The 27680-nt window shown below is 39.7% G+C and overlaps 1 protein-coding gene across 2 annotated transcripts in view; it reads right to left on the bottom strand.

Moving 5' to 3' along the window:
* The window catches only part of PHIP (pleckstrin homology domain interacting protein), a 121552-nt gene that overhangs the window by 69419 nt on the left and 24453 nt on the right, over positions 1 to 27680 (bottom strand). For both annotated transcript variants that reach the window (XM_054819393.1, XM_054819392.1), the window contains exons 8-15: positions 15803 to 16024; positions 15092 to 15192; positions 8321 to 8391; positions 7432 to 7532; positions 7278 to 7318; positions 6033 to 6131; positions 3470 to 3623; positions 2415 to 2549 (exon numbers count right to left, since the gene is read on the bottom strand). In XM_054819393.1, the coding sequence (XP_054675368.1) occupies positions 2415 to 2549; positions 3470 to 3623; positions 6033 to 6131; positions 7278 to 7318; positions 7432 to 7532; positions 8321 to 8391; positions 15092 to 15192; positions 15803 to 16024 (924 nt within the window). The remainder of the gene's footprint in view (positions 1 to 2414; positions 2550 to 3469; positions 3624 to 6032; positions 6132 to 7277; positions 7319 to 7431; positions 7533 to 8320; positions 8392 to 15091; positions 15193 to 15802; positions 16025 to 27680) is intronic.

The following is a 27680-nucleotide window of genomic DNA, read 5'->3' on the forward strand; positions in this document are numbered from 1 at the left end:
GCTTTGCAATTTCACATTCACTGACTGGATAACAGGAATTAAGTTTCAAACTAATTGACACTGCTTCCATCCCTCGAATTTTGACTTTTTTTTTTTTTAAGCTGACAATAAAGGATTTTGGTGGGGGGAGGACAACTTAAAAATATCCAACTCTACTTTAGGGATTTGCCACAAGACTTTAGATGTACCAAGCAATTCATCTAGTATGGGAATACGTGACTGGACTATCATTAAGCTAACAGTCATCTAAGATTTTGCTCATTCAATCAACACCCCCAAAGCCTGTAATTTTTTTTTTAAAGGAGCTTTTGTTACGACAAAGTCATCCAGTGCTAGTTCCGGTACCACAGACACTGTTTTGTTAGGCAATGATAATGATATGTTCTTGAATGGTAAAGCAGGTATCTCATGTCATTCAACTCTCAGGTTTGGCTCCTTCAGATGATGTTCCCTGTCTGATCCAAAAGAACCCAATCTGTAAAAATTTCCCATCCCCTGAATACAAATAGTGTTTTTTGAAGTACAAGGTGACATATTAGGCAAGTCAATGAAGGTAACAGCGGTTATCAGAATAATTTAATAGTGGCTAATCTAATGATGTTCCCAGCTGATATGCCAGTTAGGAATGTGGGAGAAGACCAGCAGGTCTGTATGTATTCATGCCTTCCCTTAGTAAACCAGAACACTTAACATTTGCAGCTCTGCAGAGGTGAGTATGCAATCAAGTTTCATGGTCTAGAAGCATCTTCCCCCTCTGCCCCTCAATCATTTAAGAAAATCTCTGATTTCCACCCATGTCTTTTGAAGCATCAGACATGGAAGACTGGCTGGTGAAATATTCAGAGACTGTAGAGAGATGCCTCTCGTATACCTGGCTCATATGACTTATTCATTGGTTTGAGACAAAGCGATTGCCAGATTTACAATTCCCTTCACCTCACACAGCAGGAAGACTTTCTCACATTCCTTTCTAGCATGAAGCACAGATTACTAGCTGCTGAGATCTTCTGATTGTCTACACATTTCTCTGACTCCAAAGATCTTAAAATGTATGTGATTTTTACCCCTTTTAGGTGTTTGCGTTGCATTGCACCCTTGAAATAAATCTTTCAGTCTTTCAGGGGGTTGCCTACCATCACAGGCATCTGTAATTTAGATTCTGATAGCTCTTCAATGGACTTGTCTTACAAAAAGCAGATGAGCTCAGCCTCTTCTGAGGCTTAAATTCCATGAAAACTATCACATATCCATCATAAGTAGTAGCAGAAAGGCAACCTAACCATGCAATGAGAACACGCGCCTTAACTGGTAACAGTTAATGGCACTGAGTAACGAAGATCTGTACTCGTAGCTCCAAGACAACTGTCTCGGATCCTTCGTAAGCCCAGTTACAGAAATCACTGCAGAGGGAACAATGCTGAACCTAGGTCAGTACTCAAGGAGTCTAGGCTGCTCCCTCTCCCATTAAGCTTGGCAGAATTTCCTCAGAGACTTTATGAAATGTACTGTACACAGTACATCTCAAAATCTTCCTTTAGGTTCAGAGTGACCTTCCTGGCCTGACTTCATTTCTAAATGCCCCCCCCCCCCCTTTTTTTTTTTTTGGTGAGTACATCTATGGCAGTTCTCTTCTTTAAATGATCTTCTTTATGCTGTACTCCAAGACTACCATTCCACTCTGGCTGAAGGCTGGATGAAGCCCATTTGCCTATTCTCAGCATTCTCAATGATTCTCCATATTTTACAAAGACTTTTATAATTTTCTCCAGGAGACAAAGTCTGAATTGCACCACACGTCATTACCTTTTTGAGGAAAAAGATATGTACAAAGACCCACTTAATATCAAGACACAGATGGAAATACCTGTTGCATTTATCTTCCAGAAGAATTAGTTTAGTGCAGAACAGACCAAATTTGAAACCTGCATGTGGAGGAGCTCTACACAGAAAGGCTGACAGTATTCAGTCCAATGGGCCAAGGCAGCATACAACAACATTGTATGAGTTCAGGTGACTCCTGAAGAGCTTTAGCCAGATTAAGAATTAGTAATGCAAAAATAAACCAAGTTCCACCTTGGTTCCCCAGGCAGGAAACAGAGCACTAAAGGAGGGTCTCTGTCACCCTGTCTCTTACGCATGATCTCTAACAATGTAACCTAACACCCCAATTTCATGCGGATGAAGCATATAGAAAGATGACATTATGAAATAGAGCCAAAGAAACAACTTTTTACATTGTACAGATTTAATCTTTGCCCCACTAAACTGAATAGGAATTTCTCTTGACTTCACTGGATGCAGGATCTTGCTCTATACACAAATGCATGCTTCAAGATGGCCTACATAAGAATGTACTAAAAGCACAAAGTTTAGAAAGGTTGCTTTGGCAAATCTGCATAAAGGACAATAATTACCATGTTGAAGTAAGACCGGATTTTGACCCCTCTTGCCAAATCCCAAACTATGACATTTCCATCATGTCCAGCAGAGAAGAGAACTCTTGGATCAAACGGATGAGGTTCAAGTACAAAGACTTCATCTTCATGTCCCTGAAATTAAATATACAGCAAGATGAACAAAAGGATTGTCTCAAATACTTACCCAGCAATTCAGTATGGTAACACTAGCAACTGCAACATTAACCTACGAAAGCATCCAGCAAAGAACAACTACTTTGACCACACATTTCTTTCTTTTTTTTAAGCAGTGTATTATACTCTTCTCTTTACAGTTGCAATTTTAGCTTCCTAAGCAGCATGTCAAATATGTCACCTTCACAACAAGTATGTCCCAATACTTTTGCCATGATTTTAAAAGAGTCCACAATGTTCAGTATTTTTGGTCTAATGCTCCACAGATTACAAATTGTTTAGGCAGAGTAGCAGTTCAAAATTTAATTTAGATCCATAAAGAATCAAATATATAACTAAGAGTTAGAGAACAACATCTCACTTTGCATTAAATATTTCCATCTCTAGCAGAGCATCTAGTTACCTAGAATTACTTAGTTTCTCAGTTAAAAGAAGTACCTGACATTAGTAAAAATGTTGTTTGATTTATTCTAGCTATAAGACTATTTTTGGTACTATATGGAATGATTAGGTTGCAGAAGTGTCACTGTTTAAACAGGACAAATTTAGCCATTAACAGTATTTCAAAACATTTGTTACATTAAATAAAGTTAAAAAGAAACAACTGTTTCCTTCTCTCCTTCAACACAGCACTTTAGGGGAAAAAAAAGTCCAAAATTAGTTTCAGATATCTTGAACAGCAATGGTTATTTGCAACTTTAAAGCTTTATTTTCTAATAAGCAGCTGACAGACATCTATTACACTTCAATTATCTGGAAACATTTGTTAAGGCAGTTTTCAGACTTATTCATTGGTTTGAGACACGTAAGGAAGAATTTTGATGATGTATGTGTAACTTTTGCATTCAGAATTGATAAATCAAGATCGAACACCTTACCATGAGAATATGAATGAGTTGGCCAGTGAAAGAATTCCAAACTTTCAGAGTCATGTTATTTACTGCAGTTATAACAGAGTTGTCGTGGCGGTCCCATGCCACCATGGTCACTTTCAGCTTTGTGATTTTATCTTCAACTCCTTGTAAACTTTGTCTAAAACAAGAGCAAAAAGTTTCAAAGCAATCCTGGTTTGCCAAAACATTTTTATGTCCCTAACAAGGGAAAATACTTCTGTATTTTGCTTTATTATTAAGAATAGAAGCATTACTTTTTCAAGAAACTGGAGAAATGAAAGATGTTTTCCATTATGTAGCACATACAACCACAAAAAATTGTAGATGCTTAAACAATGACTATAGGGTCCTCTTAATACCTTAAAGAATATGTTGATCTGCCTAACCCAATTAAATTTGATTTAATTTGTTGTGACATTTAAAAAGTTAAAACCTAAACTAGTCAACCAGTGAACAGTGATTTATCCTGGAGAATATCTGTAATAAGTAGTTACAATTATGGAGAGAAGTATTCTGATACCTTTCAATGAGCTAAATTTGCAGGCTATATTTAGTACTATACCACCATCCTTACATCACTTTACTATCAAGTAATAATGGTGCTTAATCATAGAATAGAATCACAGAATGGTTTGGGTTGGAAGGGACCTCAAAGATCATCTGTAGTTCCAACCCCCCTGCTGCGGGCAGGGACACCCTCCACTAGACCAGGTTGCCCAAAGCCCCATCCAACCTGGCCTTAAACACTTCCAGGGAGGGGGCATCCACAACCTCTCTGGGCAACCTGTTCCAGTGCCTCACCACCCTCACAGGGAAGAATTTCTTTCTAACATCTAATCTAAATCGACCCTCCTTCGGCTTAAACCCATTACCCCTTGTCCTGTCACTACACTCCCTGATAAACAGTCCCTCACCAGCTTTCCTGTAGGCCCCTTCAGGTACCGGAAAGCCGCAATTAGGTCTCCCCAGAGCCGCCTTTTCTCCAGGCTGAACAATCCCAACTTTCTCAGCCTGTCAAATCTTGCACGTACTTTCTTTTCATCCCTATGAAAACCAAACACTAGCCACCTGTGATATAATCTATCAGAATACTCCAAAATTACATTTTTGTCAGTATTATTTAAAGATGAATCACCACTGAATTCTCTAGCACATTAACTTCTGGGAAAACGTCAACCAAATACAAAAATAGCATGTTACCACCAAGTAGGTAGATAAAATACAGATTCTTCAATATAGTAAGCACTACAATACATTACACAATAGTATATATTGTACAACTCAATAATAGAAAATGTAGTTATAGCCAGATTCCTTTCTGGATTCAATGCAGAACCCAGGAGGCTTTATAAGCTGAATTCACTCTTTCCTTTCAGTGCAGCAATTTCATTTTCTTTGATAAAATTGTGCTTGTGCAGAAAAGATCAAATTTGGAACTGCACTTATCCCTCTAGTCAAAAGGACAAAACAGAATTCAGCTAAAAGTGCTTTACTGAAATGAGCAGTTCAGTTTCTCAAAGAAGTTCAGCATTTGTGATCACAATGAAGAAGAATCCATTTCTAATTTTCCCAGAATCAGTTAAAACTAAGAATTTTTAAAGGCTGCATTTTCAAGAGAGAGTAACTCCGTCTGTTCTCAAAGTACCGGTGTTTTATACACTCTTGTCCAACAGTTTTATATTCATGTTTTGTTGCATCTGCCCATAACTGACAAGATATTCTCTGATCTAAACATGCAACTAAATTATAGCTTATTTAGCCTTCTCTTCCATCCTTCTCTTGGTCTTTCAGACATCTTTCTACAGGATTACTCCTGAAACCATTTTAAATTTTTTTCTATTAAATATCAATCCACTCTATGATCAGTAAGGGGAAAAAGGTTTACCCCTTAAATTTGTTATAAATCTTTCTATACGTTAGTTGGAAAACATCTCCTGCATGCCAAAATAAGGAGGTGCAGGCTACAATTCCTACTAAGTCATTCTTCATCTTCAAGCCTCTTTTGTTGCTTGTTCTAGCTTACAGAAGTTTCCCATACGTACAAAGCCTTGTAAATTCTCAGGTTGTTTTAACAAATTAGAACCTGATACAGAGCAAGTGATTTATTTGCTCTGGCATGTGGTATGAAAGAACCCAACAATGCTTTTCTGGGCATGCAGATTCCACAGTATCTTTAAGCATTACTAAAATGCAAGCAGTCTCAAGAACAGATCTGACCTGGTTTTCTTGCTTCAGAAATAAATACCTATGTAAAAAGTCACATAAATTTGACTGGGTTTTGAGTATCTTTTATCTTTTAATCTAATCAAAATACTAGTGGAGTTATTATGAGAACAAGCTAGTTTCCACAGCTGAATATGTAGTTAACTATCTGTTTTCATTGGACTTCAAGAGCTAGACAAGCATATTGTGCATTGAAGCAAGAATAATTTAAGAAGGTCTCTCCCCTACTTTTTTTCCTTTTTTAAAAAAAAAAAAAAAAAGTCAGCAAATGATATCAATGGCCTTTAAGTATCTGTCTGATAGCAGAACATTTTACATCACTTACCCTGCTGGGCGAGTAGCCATGTCTAACAAAATGCTTTTCCATTCCCTTCGCTTAAATTGCCAGATTCGTGCTGTTCCATCACGGCTTCCACTCACAAATCTAACAAAAGGGGAAAAAAGTTACTCAGAGATTAAAGACAAATCTGTATAGAAAAGAAACTTGTAAATTGAAGTTCCAGACTTTAGAACTCAAAAAAGGAAGCTATAAGTAGGAAGTCCAAACAGTGTCAGAATGCTGTACAAGTGGTTTGAGGTGAAAAAACTTCCCATACCAGTAAAAAAGGCCTGCAAAAGGTGGAACCTGCTTCCCTAACCTGAGCCTCTTTCAAACTAACTGTACTTTGACCTTCTTGGTGTGCCTTGCTGAGTTATGACACTGCTCTGACACAGGGACACCATAACCTAATGAGCAGTCTAAGAAACTGGCCCTATCACACCAGGTAAAGCTAATGAAGAAATTTAAGGGGTAAAAATAGCTGAAGGGCCAGGAGAGCCCTGCAAACAGAACAACAGACATGATTTAAAACAAACAAAACCTACTCCAAATAACCTAGCACTGTACGTTGAGTAAATATTATGACACTTATCTGAAGAAGTGTTTCCCAGCTTCAGTTTCTCCCCCACCTTTTTCTTCCCCCTTTTTGGGGTGCAGCAGTAGAAGGAAGAGAAAGAGGTGGGTGGAGTACAATGAAGCTTGGTTTACAACTATTTGTACCATAACAAAAGTGTCCATTAGAACATCAATTAAATTAAGTGTCAAAAACTCCCTAATAAACTGAACTGTTTTCTTTAGCATCCTTCACATTCAACATCCAGAACTTAAAGTGAAACATTAAAAACCATCAGGTTAGCTAAACAAAACATTAGATCTAATCTGGTATTTTCCTGTATCCAGAAGTCACTTAACTGAAAAAAAAGGTTTAAGTATTTAAATATATCTAAAAATTCATGTATTTTGTATGTGAATATACATACACATAGATTTCTTAAAAAGAAATTTCAAGTATTTTTATACTCCTTAATTCTGGCAAATTCAAAATACTTTCATCATTCATTACAATGAAAACAACCATAAAACTGAAGGACAAGGATTATTAAAACAAACCAGTGAGCATCCAATGGTTATAGATGATTTTACTAGATGAATCTCAAAATAGAAAGTTTTTTTTTTAATTATTTCTGGAAACTGGTCTTTACGAATGCCCACAAGGTTCAAAAACTAGCTCTGAATAAATTGTGTGCTTACCTGCTACTACTATTAGAAAACTGAATGCTGTCAACTTTGTCCTATATAAAAAAGAGTATAAAAAGAAAAAAATCAAGTATTAGTCCAAATTATCCAAATTTATCCAAATTATTGTTTTAATCAAATATATATGTAATTTTTAAAAAGTATTTACAGTATGAAACTCCAACTCTGATATCTTCTCTGGCTGACCTGATCCAAAGAAATAAACCCTAATGATGTGATCTGTACTCCCAGTGGCCAAAAACATTCCACCTGAGAAAAACAAACAGATAAGTTTTAAGAAAAAAGGGCAATCTAATGTTATTATAGCATTTTCAAATGGCTGTAACATCAAATACTTAAATTTATTCCCTTAAATTCACAGCTGTATCATTTCAGCTATGTTTGTAACTGACTTTTAAGCAAAAATTAGATTTAGAAACTCAAAAGTTTAACTGGAGTTGAATTACCTCATATTTGCTGTGAGATAAATATACATCTGCAAACATATCTGAAAGATTAGCTAACTACAGTAATTTGTTTGCAACTAAGCCCTTAGAAGCCTCGATCTTAAAAACTGAATGGAACTGGAGCTCCAATACACTTTCTGAAAATAAGTTTCTGTCATTTTGATATTTTATCCAATTATTTAGGTTGCATTCTTCAACTGCCAACTCTGGAATCAATGAAATTCAGACCGCGAGAACCTGGTAATCAACACCTTCTTGTCCCAGTCCCTACAAACTCCATCTCAGATAAAGCCAACTCTCAGAATCACTCTGAGAAAAAGGTATACGTTGCATTTAAAAAAACCAAAACTTAAGAGTCCTAAGAGACTTACTTTCAACATTTTATATTTAACTATTTTCAAGAATTGCTGTAACACCAGAAGTTAAAGCATTGATTCTGAATTTCTATTTTAAATATTTTGGGTTTTTTAATAGCTACTTTAACTGAATTCCATCTTATTAACAAGAAATATGCTACAGTAACTGTATTCATTTTAGTTTCCAAATAACTTCTTATATTGATATGGGGGGGAGGGAGGGGAAGTCTTTTACCAGCACTAAAAGAAGAACAGATCATTTGGACTCCAGGTCGAGGGCGTTCTGTAAACTTTGTTGGCCTTGGACTACAAATAAAAAGAAAACCAGTTAAATAATTTCCTAATAGGGCTTAAAAAAATAAGTATCTTAGAAATAAAGCACAGAAGAACAAAATTAAATGTGAAGGAACAGATGGCTGCCCATCTATAAACAATTTTGTGTGACTATGCTTCATGATCTGATCTTTAGGAAACTAAGACATCCAGATGGACTAAGTAATCCATGTAGCAAGGAGAGCTGTATCACAACTTAAATCCCGTTCCCCTCTAATATTGCTACACAAAACACTCTCCTTAAGTCACTGGCAAAGCAGAACAGAAGACACTAGAGCCACTTGCCCACCATGTTCAGTTTTAAACCACTGGGTGTACTGGAATTCTGGCTTTCTCCTGCAGCACACAGCTGCTTTTACAAGCGAGACACAGAGCCTTGCACTCTTTATGGAAAAGAATACAAAAGAAATTTAAATAAATTCAGAGTTTTTCACAGTATTAGAATATACCATTTTCTTCAGGACATATTCTTTGTGGGCTAGTTTCAAATAATGCTCAAAGAATATCAGGACAACGGCTGGAAGTTTGTAAGGAATTTTACTTCATGGTCTGTGCTTTCTTTTAGGCATTTCAGAATCTGATGTGCAAGCGGAATTAAAGCTTCAATGGATTTGGCACTTTAAGAGTGTATAAAACCAAACCAAATCAGATCTGGTTCTTCGATCATTACTTCAATTCTGCTCATGCACTGTAGCAACCTCAAATCAGTAGGTGGTCTTGCATAGTATGCCATCTGCAATCTTCACTCAAAGAATAAACTTACTAGAGAACAGCAGCATTACACCCACAAGTGTCATCACTAAAAGATTTAACATAAAAGAATGCATATTCATAACCTATCCAAAATTTTCTCTTTTAAAAGCAAAATGGTCCATATAATTAATTTCAGCTGAAGGCAGATGCATAAGAGATCTTTCTCCACTAATCGGCTATTGCCATCTCAAAGAAAGAAGTAAGCATTAAACCTTAGTGTTACCTATGCATAAAACAAAGTAATAAACACCAGGAATACCAGTTAAGAAATCTTTCTCCACACTGTCCACTCAGTATAGGCTGTCTCTGTGAACTTTGCTCTAGGAGTTTTAAGGCAGACTCATGACAAGGAAACTTCACAGTGAGATACACTCAACAAGACAAAGATCTATTCTACAGAACAGCAGAAACCCTTCTTAACTGAGATATTAACATAAAAAGAACTATCAGATGATTCAATATGCAGCTTACATAATTTGGAGCAAGTGTATATAGATAAATAGACTGCTGTTTTCTTCCACTGTGGTTTTTGAACTCTGCCTTTGGAGTTAAGACAGCTGCAAAATAGAGCAAGTATGCACTTACGTTCTAGTTTGGATAACCAAGTTAAATTCTCCAACTTAGGTCTGTCTAATATGTGTTATTTTAGGCATTAGGAGACAAAAGATTATGGCATTCTTTTACAATAGAGCAGACTGCGTTCTTTGCAAAACGAGCCAGACAATCAGTATTTTGGGGAAGCAAGGACAGGGGGCAAAAGCATAATTTCTTGCAACATACAGAAAACAAGCTAATTGTTTCACTTTAAAAACATTCTCAAGCCAGCTATTAAGTGGCTGGAAGGCACTAAGATACCTTCGCAAACATTTCATAGAGAAGTCCAGTAAACCATTCTCCTCCTAGAGGAGACCTGTATTAAGTTCAACACGAATTCAGAAATGAAAAGGGCTGCAGTTAAAAAACAACCTGCACTGAAAGCACCAGACAAAGATGCAATTTGGTTTATGTGCCTCAACTAAAGGACACACTCTCCCATATAAACGCCTCAAGTTCATCTTTAAAATCCAGCAATAGTGCAGGAATAGTTACCTAATCCAAGCCCTGCAGACTAACCTCACTCTTGACATGTAGAGGCTCAAGCAAAACTTCCCAGAAAACAGATGTGGGATATAACCTCTCCAAATTAAGTCTTTGTCCACAAGCTAATGAACAAGGTTCAGCACATCTGAATTCTGATATACGACCAGCTCCGTTAACACCAAGCGTCTTCTGCTTGAGAAAGCAGATGGGAAATATCACATCACACTGATGACAACTGAGAAATCAAAATCTTGTCCAAAACAGGAACGTCAAAATCATCAGCATGTGTTTTTCCTAAGTTTTTTTCCTCTTTTTAAAATTACAGGGGAAAAAAAAAATAGAAAAGAAAAGCAGCATAGTAAGCTCCTCCACCCAAGAGACGGTGAGACGGTTCTGCTGCCTTATTCATATGGTCTGCCAGTAACAGACTAACACTGGAAACTTGTGATCCAAACAGGTGGCAGAAGAATAAAAAGAAAACTCAGCATTTTTCTCAGAGACATATGCAAGTATTTTGCAGTGCGACTAATTCAACTTTGATGCACTGACCAATTGTAATAATTCTTCCTTAAACTTGAAGCAGATTATCCCTCAATTTCTGATGACACGAGGCTGATTTTCTCTCTTCTCCTTACTGTCAACTGATACAGGATCCTACTTGTGTTTTCTATCACCATCCAGAATACCAAGAGGAGACTAAATATGGGCAAAGTCTTGATTGCCTAAATTTTTAATTGTTTTCCCCATCTTGTTTGGGCCACGTTCCTTGACTTCCTTACCTGCAGCAACCATCGACCTTACCATTCCTCTACAAGGCTGATCACTCTACTTTGAACTACATGAGAATTCTGTGGTCAGCTGTGCCAATGTCTGTGTTTCATCTTATGGCACCATATCTACTGTAATCTGTCCTTTTACAGTTTATCAGAACAGAGCTCTGTCACCAAGCATCTTCTGTCTGGGCCATATGTGTGACCCAGATACTGAACATGCCTCAATTAACGAGGTTATAAAAAAATTGGGAGACCAACATGGGAAGTCTCTGATTTCAGAGGTACTATTAATACTGCAGCAGAGCTGCCAGCAAAGCTGAATACAAGGATTTTTGAGATCTAAAAATGAAACAAAATAAACATTTGCAGAGAAAAACAAACAAAACCCAAAAAAACCCAGAAAGAAAACAGAACTGGAATAGGGCACTAGATATTAGAAGGCTTAAAGGATGTCAAAGTTCATTTTAATGGCAAACACTATCATTTTCAGGGTAGTGAGTTTTCCAATTTTTCATGATCTGTTGACATAAATAATTGCTCCATAATGTTTTGATCTTATAAGTGGGGAATAAAGAACATTTTTGAGTCTCCTCATCTCCTGAAGAAGCTGATAGAGAAAGATTCACTTCAGAGGGAGTTCTTCCCAGGAGGGACTAAATCCAGTTTTCAGTTAAAGACAGGGAGTTGATCCAGTAGACTTAACCATCCAAGCTGGGTTCCCCTGAAACAGTTTTCAGTGTTGTTAAGAACAAAACTGATTATTTTTAATTTGAGAGCACACTGAACACAGTAGTGTATCCAAATACTGCCTTACCCATATTTCATGAAAAAGTTCAGCAATGTACTCCTGGCACTGCCAATCATCTTGAAACTACAATCAACCACACCATCATGAGGCAGCTCAACAGCTCATAATCTTAACTCACTGCCAGATGATTCAAGTAGTGCTGAGTATAAAAAGCAGGAGGTGGGGTGTACATATGTATACACACACATATATTCATTTTTTTTAAGCAGCTGAAATTTCAAGACTTCACCACCAGTCCCCATTTAAAGTATTGGACAATTTAGTAACACACTTTCATCGCTGACAGCAACTGTATTCTTGAAGGACAGGCTGCAGCCAAGCTCAGGAGGAGCATGAAATCAAGTTCTGATTTAAGCATGTGACAGCACCCTTCAGCTGCACTACTCAGATCTTTTAGTCTTGCTTGAAAACTCCCATTTCTCCTTCCTGGGGTAGGAGTGGTGCTGGAACCGAGATACAGGGCAGCAAGCTCAGAGCCTGAATCACTGTGGTAAGAGATCTTATATTGTCTGCCAGCTTTCCTCCTTTTTAGAGATACTGAACAGAAGCAAACCTGTATTTTTTACTATAGCAATAAAAGGAAGGACAAACTTCCCACCCCTTCCAGATGGCCTACATATCATGTTTTTTAAAAAACAACCTCATAAAGGGCCTTATGAAAAAATTAAAAGGAAACTTTCTTTCCTTTGACGCTTTTATATTGCTGGTACTTGTTTTTGCCCAGCACATTACTGAACGGACGTGGAGGGAACCTGTCATGTTTCTGCAGTTCTGGAAGCAGATCCAGATCAAAAGGTGTAAGGAAGTGCAAACATCTCATCAAAAACTGTTATGACAATGTACACCCATTACTGAAATGCACTGTCCATACAATGCAGACTCCTTGTGGAAAATGACACTGGACTTAGTTCCCCCAGTATCATTTATTTTGGTTTACTGGAATAAGCATGACAACCACAGTTAGAAAAGTTTACAGTTTAGTACATTAAGCAAAACTTCCTGTAAATAACAAATTCCTCTGAACTAGCACACTGTTCAATTCAGGAAGAGCTCAATTAAGTTCCAGTCCCAAAAGACATATCTGTTTCTTACTTAGACTTTACCATATTTTTATCAAGTTTTAGCTTGGATCAAAAAGCATCAACTACTTCAAATACAGCTCTACTAAGTTCAAACAAAGATCTAAGACCAGTATCCTGCCTCCAAAGTAGCCAAAACTGGATGTGTAAGAGCAGAAAAAGCACACAGTGATGCCTTTTAATATCTTCATATAATGTGTAATACCCTGTGGCAAGGAGTTTCATAACCTAACTGCCTGTTTTGTAAAGAACCATTTCCTTCCAATTTGGAATTGGCTACTTTTACTTGATACCCTCTAGTATGATAAGGGCCAACAAGCAATTACTCATTATATGTCCTCCTGAAGACACTCATGACTGTACACGTCTCATCTTCACAAATTCATCTTTTTCCTGACTAAAGAAATGCAGCTTAAAGGGTTCCTCTGTCTTCTCAAACACAATGTATAAAATACTTCCAGAACAGAAGGTAAGGGTGGTACAAATTCCAGTCTCAGAATTTACTCTGCACTCTGATGTTAAGCAACATGAATCACTGGCATGACTTGGGTTACCAGACCACATCCTTGCTGTGCTGCATGAGACAGCTGAACTAATCTGTTTTCTCAATGCCGCTGTGTGATCACATCTGCTGCGATTACTTACGCATGAAAGCCTTACTCAAAAATCTTTTATACTTCTAATATTTGCTGAGTGCATCTCACTGAAAACTTTTATTCTACACTTACATATCACCATGGAATGGAATTAGTTGAGAACCACCTACTGTAACTGATGCCAGCTTTCTCACTCTGTAAGTTTTACCTTGAGACAAATCCTATCCAACTCCATGATTCATCCAAACATTCATGATTTCTAAACATTCATCCTCCAGTTCATATAGTATAACCCACTTAAGTCTCATGGATTCTGCTATTCTCTAATGTCAGAATTCGTTTCAGAATTCAATTCCATAGACTCAAACTTTACTTGGGAAAAGGAAAAAGAAGAAAGAAAGGAAAAAAGTAAAAGAGAGAAACACGTGGGCTCAAAAGGTTTACAAATCAGGCAGATTAAGATTTCATCTTGTCAACAAGAGCTCAGACTTAAGAGACCTTGAGACAAATAATGTGGTGGCAAGTCCTCTCCTTCACAGGTTAAAAATAAGCATGTAAGCCATCTCCTTCTCTCCTCAAAGTATGTCATACTTTGATTACAGCATGCACCAGTCAGCAGAGGATTATCAGCCTGAGAAGCAGCTCATCTACAATATCAAAAAAGAGCCAAAACGCACAGAGAACATCAAAATAGTTAAGGTCCAGACAACTAGAGAAGTACTTAGGCAAACACACCTACAAGCCCTGCATAACCATGGCACACTGCAAAAAAGAGATTCTAACAGCAGTTACCAAAACTACAAGAAAATGGAGCCTACCTGCCAGAAGATACCCATAACACATCCCGTCCCCAAAGCTAAATCACTAATGATTACTAAAACAACTATTTCCAATTTTAAGCTACACGTGTTTTGTGATAAATGAAAAGAAGGAGCAAAGAGCATTTGAAAGTTAATTTTAAAAGAAACTATATTTGAGGGTCCTGACAACATATTTAATATCTTATACTTTGAAGGTAGAAACTTCAGGCTCAACTTCAGCCACCAATACACAGCTGCCCAAGAATTCTGACTTCTGCCATGCTACAGTAAAGAGCAACTATGAAAAGGTATTGAAGATAAGGAAGGAACAAACATTAAAAAATACCCCATACCCTATCCTAATTTATACTAGGACATTCCCATTTCCTAAAGAACAATGGGTTTTCAAGTCTAAATTGCAATCATTTTATCAACATAATTTTCATTTCATTTGGGATCAAGAGATGAAAACAGAACCAAAAAGTGCCAACTTTGACATCATAGTACCAAAAAAAGCAGAACATTAGACTTTTTTCACTAAATTAACAGAGATACAGCAAAACTGGGTATACAGTTACTTGCTTCACTCCACAAAATGTTGTATTATCAACTTAGTCCTTAAAAGATAAGCAAGCTAGAACTACATCATAAATGGATCATACTCAACAATCACACAGTGAACCAGCTGGTGACAAGTTTTGTTTTAGTCAAATTTTTCTCCAACATTTGTACATCATTCTTAATTACAGAAAAAGAAATAGCAACAAATAAAATAGCAACTAACTTTATTTTAAGGGTGCCAGCATCCCACAGCCAAAAGCATATTGTTCCATCTGCCCCGGTTGAAGATAAGTATCTCTTTGAGCCACTGCACAGTGGAGAGAACTGGGGGGGGGGAAAAGGGGAAGAAAAAAGAAAAGGTGTCCTGTTAATCTGTTCCAGATATGCTAAGAAGTTCCTCAAGTCATTCACTTCTCATTAAAAAAAAAAAAAAAACACCCAAAGGAAAATAAATTGCAATGAACACCAAAAGAACACAATGCTGCTCACAGTCACTCTCTTCCTTCAGAACAACCCTTCTGGGTTACTTGCCAAGGCACTCTAGGTTCTTCCTCCCCACAACCCAAGTTGTGCAACAGCGTGCAACTCTAAACCAGAAACAAACCAAAGTATTCAGCAGTGACTGTAGTTCCTACTCAACGTACCTGGGCTCAGAATCACAGCCTGCAAAGGAATGATACTTTAAAACAGAACTGCCCACACACGTCATGCAATTTTTTTGAACAAGGATTATGTCTGGCATTTTTCAAGGGTCAGGCATTTTGACAATAAACATGTGTTATTTCACAACATGTACCATGAAAATTCCTTCTCGCTTCATGACTTAGTTGCCAGGCACGCATTTTTATTACACAGAACATTCTCGGGTGGTTCCTTTTTCAGTAAAAAATGATGCATTTTATTGCGCAGGTGAGTTCGCGAAGCAAAAACCTACCTGCAATGATGTTATAGATGCACTGTGGCCCTGCAGAACTGCTAAGGGTGCACAAGTTCGAAGGCACCAAACTCTGATCATTTTATCACAGCTTCCAGCAGCTATCATGGTGTTTTCATAGTTCACTGCCATATCAGATATTTCAGCTGCATGCCCTCTCAGGGTAGCCAACAACCTTCCATCATCTGTTGCCCAGATTTTTACAAGGCAATCATCTGATCCCTACAAGTAAGGTAGAAAACATTTCAACCATACCGTTAGCTGTTTTGATGTTACAGTTAACTAACACAATGAACTGAAATAGTGGCATACATAAATAAATATTCCCCACCATGCTTTTAACAGTTTTCCATGCTGCATTCAAAACACAACATAAGATTACATTAATTCTCAACAGTATATACAAAACACGATGCATTTACAATACAGATCACAAATCCTACAGCAAGTTGGATTTATTCTCTTCAGTAAGACACTTTTTCCAAAACTCCAGCACAAACTGAAGAAGTTGCTGCAATACATTAAAATGAAAATTTACATTAAACATGAAAATCAGTTATGAATTAGTACAGGTGCTTGTCATTTAGCATTATACACACTTATGTTCCTTATCTTTCTAGTTTGATCTTTGCGCTCTACCAGTGTTAGTAGTATACTTACCACAGTAACAGTGAAGTAAAGAGCCTGTATGAACAGCTATTCCATTAAGTACTATAAATCTGCTTTGATATTCACATTAACAAAGACTGAAATGACCACTCTTCCTCAACAAACTGCAGAGACTTCATCTACCTATTCACACTTAACTCACATTTTGCTGGTCTTCCAACATCACTGTAACAGCTGCTTGCCTGTATACAACAAATTCACAGTCCTAGCAAAAATTTCATAACTCAGCCCTTCATTTTTCCTGTGCCTCCCTGAACATCAGAATATCACTACACCTTGCTCAACACAATGCCATTTGAATGCTGCAATGAGACACTGACAGAGGAGATTCGCTGTAAACATTTCATTCACTTGCTTAGGTTCAGAAGCAATACAAAGCTGGGTGTTGGATTTTAACAACAGCTGGAGCGCTGATCTGCTACTGGATACACACAGGTGCCACAGTAAGCATATTGGGTTTGCATGGCAAGGTTTTGGTAGCGGGAGGGGGGTCTACAGGGATGGCTTCTGCGAGGAGCTCCCAGAAGCTTCCCCTGTGTCTGATAGAGCCAATGCCAGCCGGCTCCAAGATGGACCTGCCACTGGCCAAGGCCAAGCCAATCAGCACCTCTGTGATAACATATTTAAGAAGGGAAAAAAAACAACCTAGGGGAGCTTTTGCAGCCAGAGAGAGGAGTGAGAAGATGTAAGAAACTCTGCAGACACCAAGGTCAGTGCAGAAGGAGGGGGAGGAGGTGCTCCAGGCACTGTAGCAGAGATTCCCCTGCAGCCCCTGGAGAAGACCATGAGGCAGGTTGTCCCCATGCAGCCCATGGAGGAAGGATGAGGGAGTGTAGAGATTCCACCTGCAGCCCATGGAGGACCCCACGCCAGAGCAAGTGGAGGCACCTGAAGGAGGCTGTGACCCCGTGGGAAATCCATGCTGGAGCAAGTTCCTGGCAGGACCTGTGGCCCCGTGGAGAGAGGAACCCATGCCAGAGCAGGTTTGCTGGCAGGACTTGTGACCTCGTGGGGGACCCATGCTGCAACAGTCTGGTCCTGAAGGTCTGCACCGTGTGGGAGAGACCATGCTGGAGCAGTTCATGAAGGACTGTAGCCCATGGGATGGATCCACGTTGGAGAAGTTTGTGAAGGACCGTCACCTGTGAGAGGTGAGTCGTCCCACTGAGGATGAAGGAGCAGCAGAAACAACATGTGACCAACTGACCATAACCCCCATTCCCCGTCCCCCTGTGCCGCTGAGGGGTGGGCGGAGGTTGAAGCCAGGAGTGAAGTTGAGCCCGAGAAGATATGAGGATTTGATTTTATTTCTCATTGCTCTACTCTGTTTTGCTCGATAATAAATTAGATGAATTATTCTCTAAGTTCAGTCTGTTTTGCTCATGACAATAATAAGTGAGTGATCTCTCCCTGTCCTTATCTCGACCCATAGGCTTTTCGTTATACTTTTTCTCCCCTGTCTAGTTAAGGAGAGGGAGTGATAGAGCAGCTCTGGTGGGCACCTGGCCTGCAGCCAGGGTCAACCCACCATAGTAAGTTGCAATGTGACACCATCGTTATAAAAAAATTTTCACCTGGGTTTTTCCTCTTCCATCTACTCACAGTGCCTCTGCACAAGTTTATCTAGTATTTAAGTCAGAAGGCAGGGCAATACACTCATCCATCTTTTAAGAAAAAAAAATAAAAAATAAAAAAGGTATCCAAAGTACAGGGACCAACAGTCAGATTTTTTAAAAGACTGGTAAGAATTCAGTGAAAGTGTCTAACAACCGAAAGTCTCAAAAAAATATTTAGATGCTACTGATACTATTTTCAACATTACAGGTTTTGTAAACAGGTAAATGACATATATTTTCCTTATTTAGTACAGTCTTTAGTTTACATTTGCATAACTATAGAAATCTCACACTGCTACGGTTTGATTTAGCTAGTGTTCTGGGCAGCCCAATCCAGGACACCAATACTCTCAGCTCATGAAGTTCTCACTGACACAGCTACTATGTGTGAAGTAGAGGTGTCCCACCAGAGAGCCGGGCAAACACTCCGGGAAACGCTTTCAAAAGGAACCCAGATAGATGCTACAATTATTGGAATGCATAAAAGCATTTGGAAAGCTTTTCCTCTCCCCTCCCTTTTTTTAATAAATACTGACTAGCCTGTTTACATCATGTTAATGCTGATGAACAGACAATTTATTTTCCCTTATGTCCTTAACTTTTTAAATGTTGTTTCTATTAAAAAAAGCAACAGTTCCCTACTTGAAAAGGTAGCTAAATTTTAGTCATTACACAGTTCAGATTCAAAACTACTATCTGGGAGAAGGAGAACAGCATACCTGCAGTTACCTAACAATTATACATCCGTTCTCATTTGTAGCAATACCCTGAAAGCCAGGCAACTTCCTCAGGCTTACTTTTTGTTTAGGGAACAAGAAGTTGTTTCTGGCTCACAGGCAGCTACTCACAAAAGTTTCTCTCTTTGATGCACCCATGAATGCAGCGATGTGGGCAAGACAACTTCTCCCGTAGCTCTGCCCTAGTTGTTTTTGGCATAAACTTCTGAGACTCTGATTAAGGTTGTCAAACATATCCTGTGCCACTGCACGCTCATTTTAAACAACTATTTCTATTAAGGGAAGGTCCCTCTTCCCTCAAACAGAAAAGTACAATCTGAGATTTCAGATTTCTCTTTGGTGCTTCAAGGACGATGAGGCTGACCAATCAGCATTATAGAAGAGCATCACTCTGAACATTTAACCTCAACACTCAACCAAGGACTGTTCCCTTGTGTAGTCTTGTTTAGTTACTACAAGTAACAGCCAGTTTATACTTCTAAAAACTTTGTCATAAGAGGGACTGTTGCAGGGATGTGTCTATTTGACAAAGGAGATAATAGGGGAAGCTTGTTAATAATTACATTTTCTGCCTCTTGGGTAAGGAGAGCCATGGTACAGCCTATACTATTTCTACTTACGCATAAAACTTCCACGCTGAGATTCTGTGGTACACATTTGCCTTATCTGACTGCTACAGTGCCAGCCCAGCAAAAACAACCGGAGTCCATAGAGTTGAAGAGCAATGGACAGACAGAATCATAGAATCATTGACGAGGGAAGGGACCTCTGGAAATTGTCTAGTCCAACTGTCCTGCTCAAGTAGGGTCAGCTAAAGCAGGTTGCCCAGGATGATGTATCAACCATTCCTGTTTCGTTATCTTCTGCACATTTACTGAAGGTACCCTCTGTCCCATCACCCATCTCCTTAAAGAAAACGTAAAAAGTACTGGCCTCAGTACCAAACCCTGTGCTAGACCCCTAGTGACTGGCTTCCAGCTGGACTTCGTGCCACTAACCACAACCTTTTGAACCTGGCAGTTCAGGCCATTTTCAATCTCACTGTCCACTTACCTAGCTTGTACTTCATCAGCCTGTCAGTAAGGATGCTGTGGGAGACTGCACCGAAAGACTCACTACAGTCAAGAAAAACAACATCTGCTACTGTCCCTCATTCAACTTGAAATGAATGGTCTGTAGTTCCCTGGAACAACCTTTTTGCCCTTCCTGAAGGGAGGAGTGACATGTGCTCTCTTCCAGTCCTCAGGAACCTCTCCTGATCATCAATGGCCTCACAATGACATTGGCCAGCGCCCTCAGCACTTGCCAGGGTCTCCCATCGGGTCCCATGGATTTGTGTACGGCCAGTTCATTTAAACATTCCCTAGCCTGATCCTCCTCTACCAAGAAGTCTTCCTTGCTCCAGACTTTCTCTCTTGTCTCAAGGACTTGGGACTCCTTAAGACATGTCTTGCCACTAAAGACTGAGGCAAAGATGACATTGAATATCTAATCTTTTTCACCAGATCTCCTGCCCCATTCATCAGCAGGCCCATTTTCCATAGTCTTCCCTTTGAAGAAGCCATTCTTGTTGCTCTTCACATCCCTCACCAGATTCAACTCCTGGCTGCCTTCAGCTCTCCTAACCCCATCGCTGAAACTTCAGAGAGTGGCTCTGTATTTCTCCCAAGTCATCTGTCCCTGCTTCCACCTCTTGCACACTTCCTTTTTGTGTTTTGAGTTTAGTTAGGAGCTCCTTGCTCTTCCACACAGGCCTCCTGCCACCTTTGCTTGCCTTCCTGCACATCAGGATGGACCATGCTTCAGTCTGGAAGAGACAACCCTTAAAAACCAGCCAGCTCCCCTGGACCCTTCCTCTCTCCCTTGCACCATATCCCAGAGGATTCTTCCAAGCAGGTCCCTGGACACGTCAAAGCCTGCTCCTCTGTATGATCCTGCTTTTTGCCTTGTTCCCTCCTCACAGGATCCTGAACTCCATCACCTCACGGTCACTGCAGCCAAGGCTGCCACTGACCTTCACATCCAAACAGTTCTTCACTGTTTGCAACTATCAGATACAGCAGAGTGTCTTTTGTTGTCAGCTCCCCAACGACCTGTGCCAGAAGCTGTCATCAGTGCACTACTCCAGAAACTGCCTGAATTGCTTGTATGCTGCTGTGTTCCTCCTCTAGCAGATACCAGGGTGGTTCAAGTCTGCCAGGAGGAGCAGGTGAGGCTTCTTCCAGTTGCCTCAAGAAGGCCTCATCTATTTCTCCCCGATCAGGCAGCATGTAGCAGACAGCCACCCCAATGTCACCCACACTGGTCTGTCCTTTAACCCTCACCCATGAGCTCTCAGCTGTCCCACTGCTCTCTCACATAAGGGGTGACTCCCACTCCTTGCCATCTCAGCCCACCCCTCCTGAAGAGCCTGTATCCATCCACGGCAGCATCCCAGTCCTGTGAGCTACCCAACCCCATCCCCCCTCTTTGGTTCCAATGAGATCGTAGCCCTGCAACTACACAGAGAATTCCAATTCCTCCTGCTTTTCTCCATACTGCATGCATTAGTGTACAAGCACATCAGATGGGCCTGATTTCTTAAAGTGTGAAAGCCTTCCCCATAATGCATTTCTTGATCTGTGTGCATACGCTTGGGGTGGGTCCCTTTCAGCCCTTTTTGTTGTTTTCAGGGTCCTTCCTGTCTACATCACCCCACATTCTTTGCTTACCCACCAAGTCTATGACTTCCTCACATGACTGTGGTTCGTTGTCTCCCTCCCACATCTTTCCTGCTCTAATATACTCCTCACCAGGTTGGCCACCCTATTGAGAAACATGGTTTTGCTCCAAAATTGCCTCTTAGTCTCCTTTTCACACCCCTCAGTATGCATAACAAAAAGCTTCCTCTCCCCTACATACTTTTAGCACCTCCACAGGTTAGAAATCACCAAAGCCCTTGTAAAAGTTGTTCTAATGGGAAGGTACTCTGTTAATGCAGTTATAATAGGATCCAAATAAAAAAAAAAGTACCCCATAGACAAAACTGCACAACAATCAAACCACCCCTGTGCTTTTTTCACTAGAAGTTCTACACCTCTAGCATGCTAGAGCACCTTACTAACAGGCATAGTTTTCCAAAGCTTTGGACAGTGCCACAGCTCTTTTCTGAGCATTAATCTTCAATTTTTCCAATACCCTTAGAGCATTATAAAAAAAAAAAATCAGAGCAGTCTAGCAGCAAGTACAACACAAATTCTGAAATTTTGCCTAATTTCACCTAATCTAGGACTTCAGTAGTCATTTTCGCCACAACGCAGCAAGGTAAGTTGTGTTGGGTTTGCGTGGCAAGGTTTTGGTAGCGGGGGGGCTACAGGGGTGGCTTCTGTGAGAAGCTGCTAGAAGCTCCCCCTGTGTCTGATAGAGCCAATGCCAGCCAGCTCTAAGACGGGCCCGCCGCTGGCCAAGGCCAAGCCAATCAGCGCCTCTGTGATAACATATTTAAGAAGAAGAAAAACACTTAGAGAGAGAGAGCTTTTGCAGCTGGAGAGAGGAGTGAGAAGATGTAAGAAACTCTGCAGGCACCAAGGTCAGTGCAGAAGGAGGGGGAGGAGGTGCTCCAGGCACTGGAGCAGAGATCCTCCTGCAGCCCGTGGTGAAGGCCATGGTGAAGCAGGCTGTCCCCCTGCAGCCCATGGAGGAAGGATAAGGGGGTGTAGAGATTCCACCTGCAGCCCATGGAGGACCCCACGCCGGAGCAGGTGGAGGCACCTGAAGGAGGCTGTGGCCTGTGGGAAGCCCACGCTGGAGCAAGTTCCTGGCCGGACCGGTGGACCCGTGAAGAGGGGAGCCCACGCCAGGGCAGGTTTGCTGGCAGGACTTGTGACCTCGTGGGGGACCCCACGCTGGAGCAGTTTGCTCCTGAAGGTCTGCACCCCGTGAGAGGGACTCCATGCTGGAGCAGGGGAACGATGAGAGGAGTCCTCCCCCTGAGGATGAAGAAGCGGCAGAAACACCGTGTGATGAACTGACCGCAACCCCCATTCCCCATACCCCTGTGCCGCTGAGGGGGGGAAGGCTGAAGCCGGGAGTGAAGTTGAGCCCGGGAAGATGGGAGGGGTGGGGGGAGGTGTTTTAAGAGTTGATTTTATTTCTCATTCCTCTACTCTGTTTTGCTTAGTAATAAATTAGATGAATTCCCTCTCTAAGTTCGGTCTGTTTTGCTCGTGACAACAATTAGTGAGTGATCTCTCCCTGTCCTTATCTCGACCTACAAGCATTTCGTTATACCTTTTCTCCTCTGTTTAGTGAATGAGGGGAGTGAGAGAGCGGCTCTGGTGGGCACCTGGCCTCCAGCCAGGGTCAACCCACCACATTAAGTATACATTAATCCAATTATTTGGTGTGAACCTCAGAAGTCCTTCTCAATTACCTCAGAACTTCTTCAAATTGTACCCTCAAACTTTTAAAAAGTGTTTGCAGTCTTTGCTCTCTGCCCCATCATGTTAGACTGTATGAATATGAAAATCAAGTGCTCAATACTCTAACTTCTGTTATTTCTCTTTTTTCTCTCAAAATCTTTATCAAACCCTTGAAATGACCATTTCCTCCTAGATCACCACCTTTTTTTATTCAGACCCATTGAACTATGACTCAATAAATGAACCTATTATGCATCTTATTCTACCTTTATTGCTACTTTTAGCTCAGCTCAAATACCTGTATGAAAAGAAAATAAACCACCTTCAGGAATAAGTTTTAATTAATAGGTGGAACTTGGGACCTCCCAGTAAGATGCTCATCTACCCGGAACATCTACAAGAAAGAAGATTCAAGAACGTTTTAAAGTTACAGTTAAGTGCATTTAAATGTAGTTGTTAGCATTTAATGCTTTTGAAAAGGCTCCAAATCTCATTCATATTGAATACCTTGAAAGAGACACTGGTTTTTGTTAAAAACAAACAAAAAGTTTAAATTATTAGCTCATAGAATGTTTTTGACAATCATACACACACAGGCTAATTTCACTTATAGCTTAATTTATTCACTTCTAAGTTGCTGAGAAGCTGAACAGAAGGAAAGAGGAAAAAAAGTTGGTAAACAAAAGCTCGGTAACGCACGCTTCCAAATCAATTCCAATAAACAAGTTAATGCGGGTCTACAACAGAACTAGCAAACTTGCTGTTTAGAGCTTTATAAGCAGTTTAGAGAAAAAAAAAAGGGCTCCTTTTTTTCCTCTAAACTCTGCTCATAAAGCTCTAAGCAGATTGTTTTAATCCCTCTGCTTCCTTAAAACAAACATACGAGCACTCTAAAAACCACTCTGATTTGGGTTCTTCCCCCCCATGCTACTCAATTAATAAGTTTTGATAATTGTTCCTGTGTTTCTATATTCAAATTTGCACTTCTGTATCTAAAGCTTCAAAAAGGTTCAAAGTCTACACCTACATGATGCAATGATTATCTGAATAATAGTAGCAGCTCATTCTGTTCTACTGTTACCATGATGTGAGACTTAAGAGTATGAAGAAGCTTGTGTATTCTTCTCAAAAGTGCAGTCATCATCACAAAACCCCAAGAAGCAGAGGAGATAAAAAGGGTGTGCATGTGCATTTAAAATTGATGCTGACCAACAGCAGCCTCACCGCTCAAAAGAGACACCTGAAAGTAGAAGAGGGGAATAGGGAACTCAAAACTTCCAAAACACTGTAGGGGGTGGAAATCACTCACATGTGGATTAATCTCTTTCTCAAAGCAGCACATGCATGAGAACAGAATCAAGCCATTAATATTAATTGCATCATACTCTAGAAATCTCAAATCATTGGTCCTGTTTTTCTCGGAGCTGCACAAATTTTAAAAAAAACAACCAACAACCAACATATTCTGTCTACAGAACTATACATATTGCATAAAACATAATTCTGCAGTTCTCACATTGTACAGATCAATATAATGAATAAGCTACTGACTTTACAGTGAGCTTACAGCATGCGGTCATTTTATTGGATGAACAGATTGTTCAAAGCACAGAAAAAAAAAAAAGAGCAAAAAAAGAAAAGAAATGGAAAAAAAAAAAAAAGAAAAAGTCAACCAATAAGCCAAACCCTGTATTATGAGACCCCTGAAATGCTGCATGCAAAATGTAACCGATGGACAGCAACCTGCACATAGACAAAGTTGTAAAATGGTCAGCAAAAAAAGCTAGTTCTGGGACCTAATGCCACCTGGAGGGACCTCAGAGGTCTATTTAATAACAGGACACCAAGGAAAGAAGATCGGCATAAAACCAGCCTGCTCTCTACCAGCTGGCTACAGTATAGCTATAGAAGCATGTGTTGTACATCTCCATTGCAGAGAAAAATTAAACAACTGTTAGCAAGTCTCAACGTGAAAGAAGGAAAACAAAAAAAAAAGAGGAGAAAAAAAGGAAGGAAAAAGGGGAAAAAAAAAGACTAAGGTAAAATTGTAAATTCTGTAGCATCTTGGCAAGATAACAATATTAGAGTTCAAATAAACTCATGGGATTCTACCTAAACTGAATGGAACAATTCACAACTCTTAAAATACTGTTGCAGTTCTGCTAGCAAGGGCATCGGCTTACACCACAGCTCATGCTTCCAAGGTTATGTCTACAACTGCTACAAATTATGTGCCTATTAAAAAGCATTTGTCAAAAAGTGAATCCTAGAACAAGTTCAGCACCAAAAGGGAACTGATGACAGCATTGCCAAGGTATGGGGTAAAACTGGTTCACTTTCCTACCATTACACAGACTTGTGGGCTGAAGTGAAACTGCCAAGAAACGTACAAATTAATCTTGGGTTGGAAATCTTACACAGGCTATTACACAACACTGTTTATTATTCCCTAGAAAGAGTAATCTCAGAGGAGACAGGAAAATAAAGGTGGGGGAAAAGGAGATGGCCATCCTCCTTTGCAGTCAGAAAGTTAATTAGCACAGGAACCAGAGAAGACAATGCTTGTTTCTGTTACCCGTATGAGTTCTGCAAGTCACGCTTTTCAAGACATCCAGAATACACAGTCTCAGAAATAATTAGGTTTTCTTCACTGATGGCTGACAGGTCTTTTAGCTGTGTCATTGCATGTAAAGATGCCTTAATTGTAGTTTATTAAAAAAACCCACTAAATAACCAAGACAACACAGTTTGTATATTAAGAATATTTTTGTATATTCAGAAAAAACCCAACAGGTAAGAGGATGATCTTCAGAAATCTCTTATGAAATCTGTAAAAGAATATAAACAGTCATTGTATGACCTACTAGCTAGTAGGAAAACTGCATATGTCCTTTAGGCAAACTAAGAGCATCTTCTTCCTAGCAAAGATAACATCTCCCAGAAGAGTATGACTCAAAAATGTGCTGAGATCACTTTCTTTTCCTTTTAATTTAAAGCAGAGCAGAAACAGAACTTGAATTTAGAGGCTTTCAATCCTTCAGAGGTCTGGAGGAAAAGGAAACAGTTATGATGCATCTTCTAGAACCAATTATAAATCTAAACCAACCTCTTATCTAGCTAATGTCACACTGAATGCTGGAGGTTGTAGAGTAACAGCATAGAGCAACTACTCCCTAATGATGCATGCAAATTTACATGTTGGCAACAGATGTGTGGAATGAAGTTTAGGTTACTTATTATAAATTTCTATTTCTACTTACTACACTAGAGACATTAGAAATTGTAGTGGTCTAGATTGAACAGAATTGGCACTACTTCATTATGCAGATGCAATTACAACAAGACAGTTCATGACTGTTTATCCACTGACTACATCACGCCAGCTACAGTAACTTTGATTTTACTGAATGTGGAATACAACCCCTTCGTCTTCCATTTGTCAACAATCACTTAAATGTCTACATAAGAAATACTGGATTTACCTGAGAATGCAGAGGTAAGAAGTTCTGTCCCAGGCCCTCCAAAATGAAAATTTACCAGCCACAATTTCTATGGGCACTTTATTTAACACTAGATTGAAGTAATCATGATCTAAACTAGGACCTTTTTCAAGCAGTCACACCAGGACACCAGTATATCTGTCAGCAAAGGACTGCCAGCAAAGTTCTGGGGCTGCAGAAGCAATATTGCTCCCTCCATTTTATTTCAAGTTCTACTTTTCTTTTGGAAACAAATTGCTGTTACAGCCTGGAGAATTCTCTCTCTTTAATCACTTTTACATCAGACTGCAAAAAGCAAGGGAAAGTGCAACAAGAAATAATCATTGCAGATGCACCCAAGAGGAAGTTTAGTATATATCTCTGGACAAGTAAAGCTTTTAGGAACATGGGAAAGTTTTAGGAAAATGAAGAATGAGACGACCTTAAGAAGGAGTTTTACGCACTCCATCTAGGAAGCACAAACAGAAGTTTTTATTTAGAGGTGAACAAGGTGAGCATAGGAGATTTTTTATACTTGGTACACATAAAATCTCTAATCCATTCTGCCATGTCACATATAAAATAAACCCAGAACAGAGCACCCTTTTCCTGATAGGTTAATCATGCATAAACTACAGGATGTAAGAATTTAATGTCTGACTGTTGAGGGACTTAGCTTGCCGATGAAAGCTAAAGAAATATGAAAAAGGTGTCTGCTACGCCTGAGGTAACAAGTGAACAAATAAACGGGTCTGTTCAAAACACTGCAGGTGTCCCATCCCTGCAACCACACATCCCTCCACGCAACAAAGCAAAACGTATGTGGGCGAAAGGGCAAATTATATTTACAACCGCCTTGAAAGAATTTTAGAAGTTAGGACTGCAATACATGAAGTAGGAGAACTGAACTTCCACCTGCATTGTTTGAGATATCTGCCATGAGGGGATACAATCAAGCTCCTGGATCCACAAAGATA

The sequence above is a fragment of the Grus americana genome, chromosome 3 (genome assembly GCF_028858705.1).
Source record: "Grus americana isolate bGruAme1 chromosome 3, bGruAme1.mat, whole genome shotgun sequence".
NCBI classification, from domain to species: Eukaryota; Metazoa; Chordata; class Aves; order Gruiformes; family Gruidae; genus Grus; species Grus americana.